Source organism: Mixophyes fleayi, chromosome 12 (assembly GCF_038048845.1).
Source record: "Mixophyes fleayi isolate aMixFle1 chromosome 12, aMixFle1.hap1, whole genome shotgun sequence".
NCBI lineage: Eukaryota > Metazoa > Chordata > Amphibia > Anura > Limnodynastidae > Mixophyes > Mixophyes fleayi.
In genome coordinates, this window is record NC_134413.1 from 60,996,929 (window position 1) to 60,998,818 (window position 1,890).

Sequence of the window (1,890 nt, forward strand, 5' to 3'; positions counted from 1 at the left end):
GAGACCATCTTCCCCTTTGATGAAATGGTTTGAATGACATGTCTACGTGACTGACGGGGTGGGGCTCCAGTAAATAATCCTTCTTCACCTCCCCCTGCTGATGGTGGTTCTTTGTCAATAGTTGCGCCCTGATTGAGTGTTTAAATTGGGTCTTCCAAGACCTAGGCCAGGTCCGGTGAGTTAGTTTAAAGTTCCACAGTAGACTGAATACTATATATTGTACACTGTCTGTAACTTGCAAATGCTGTATTGGTGTGTTCGAACTCCACCCCCCCCCCTTCCCCCTCCCTTTTTTTTTTCTGTACCCCCCATTTACTTAAAAAATCTTAATAAAAACGATTGATGATAAAAAAAAGCAAAAGACTATTATGCTATGATTAAGAGGGTATTATGATTGTGATTGGTGCAGGGAGTTTATCAAATTACCATTTATGGTGAAGTTTCTCCCCCCTATTAGGCTAATTTTATAACAGTTGCATGGGGGTTTTGTTTTGTCTTTCTTTGGATCACCCCAATTGAAATTTATGAAGGGTGTCCAATTTGGACTGTTATATTTTTTTTATCCTTACCAAATGTTAAAAATAACCAGGGGGAAAAAACAGGCTTTTAGCAACACTGAAATTATTATTTGTCACTTAAATATATAATCAATGTGGTCAACTTATAAAACTTGCTATTTATTGTATGAAATGCTTCACAAATTTCTTTATCAATTTCTTCATATCTTTGTTCCTCAGTGTATACATAATTGGGTTTAATGCTGGAGTTATGACAGTAAACAGAACGGCAGCAGCACGATCTTCATCTAAAGAATCTTGTGTGGGTGGTCGCGAGTAGGTAAAAATAGCTGTTCCATATAGGAGAAAGACAACTGTAAGATGAGCACTACATGTGGAGAATGCACGTTTTCGGCCGTCTGCTGTCTTTATCTTTAGGAGATATTTGCTGATTGATATATAAGAAAGAAGAGTTAATAGTAAAGTTGTTGTGGCTATTGTTCCTGTGACCCTTGTAAGAAGTTTTAAATTTAGAGAAGTGTCAGTACAAGCCAACTTAAGCACTGGTTTAATATCACAAAAAAAATGCTTCACCAAGTTTGGCCCACAAAACGGAAGCTTTGCAGTCATCACTGTTTGTAACAGAGAGTGGAAATAACCAGTCATCCATGAACTTAATGCCAAATAACGACAAGCTCTACTATTCATAATGTTGATATAGCGCAATGGATTCCCTATAGCCACATATCTGTCGTATGACATTGCTGTAAGGAGCATAGCTTCTGTGCTACCCAGGAAATGGAAGAAATGTATTTGTAAGATACAGCCAGTGAAAGAAATGGTCTTTTCTGGGGCCATGAGATCAATGAGCATCTTTGGAACAGTCACAGAAGAAAAGCAGATGTCAAGAAATGACAAATTCCACAAAAAGAAATACATTGGGTTGTGTAGGTTGGGATCCATAATGGTTATGACCATAATTGAGAAATTACCTAATAAGTTGATTATATAAAGCATCAAGAAAAACACAAAAAAGGTCACTTGAAGCTTTGCATGGTCTGTCAAGCCCAGCAAGACAAACTCTGGGACACATGTGTAATTTTCTAAGCCCATTACATTCCAGGGATGCAGTGAAATAACAATGAAAGCAAAAAACATTATTATTTCTCAAATTATTTGTTGACAAAATCTATTGTTACGTTGTTAAAGACAGAGTAACGCCAAATATAGCAAACTAATGGGGAAAGAGAATTTTTATGAATTAAATTCTCCCGTCAATTAGCTTTGTGGTGGTGAAGTGCTGAGGACCATAGTTACCCAGGATGGTGCAACTTGTCAACAGCTTCTCTTTATGTCCTAGAACTATAATGTAGTTGAATCCAAAGGGTTTCAC

General features: G+C 37.2%; 1 protein-coding gene across 1 annotated transcript; it reads right to left on the bottom strand.

Annotated features, from left to right (window-relative positions):
• Positions 1-677: 677 nt before the first annotated feature.
• On the bottom strand, positions 678-1,610 carry LOC142108529 (olfactory receptor 12D1-like). The gene has a single exon (XM_075192256.1). The coding sequence runs from the start codon at positions 1,608-1,610 to the stop codon at positions 678-680; it is 933 nt and encodes a 310-aa protein (XP_075048357.1).
• Positions 1,611-1,890: the final 280 nt, after the last annotated feature.

What these genes read in the sequence shown, in the direction of transcription:
- LOC142108529 (XM_075192256.1), bottom strand. Translation starts at nt 1,610, where the DNA reads ATGGGCTTAGAAAATTACACATGTGTCCCAGAGTTTGTCTTGCTGGGC.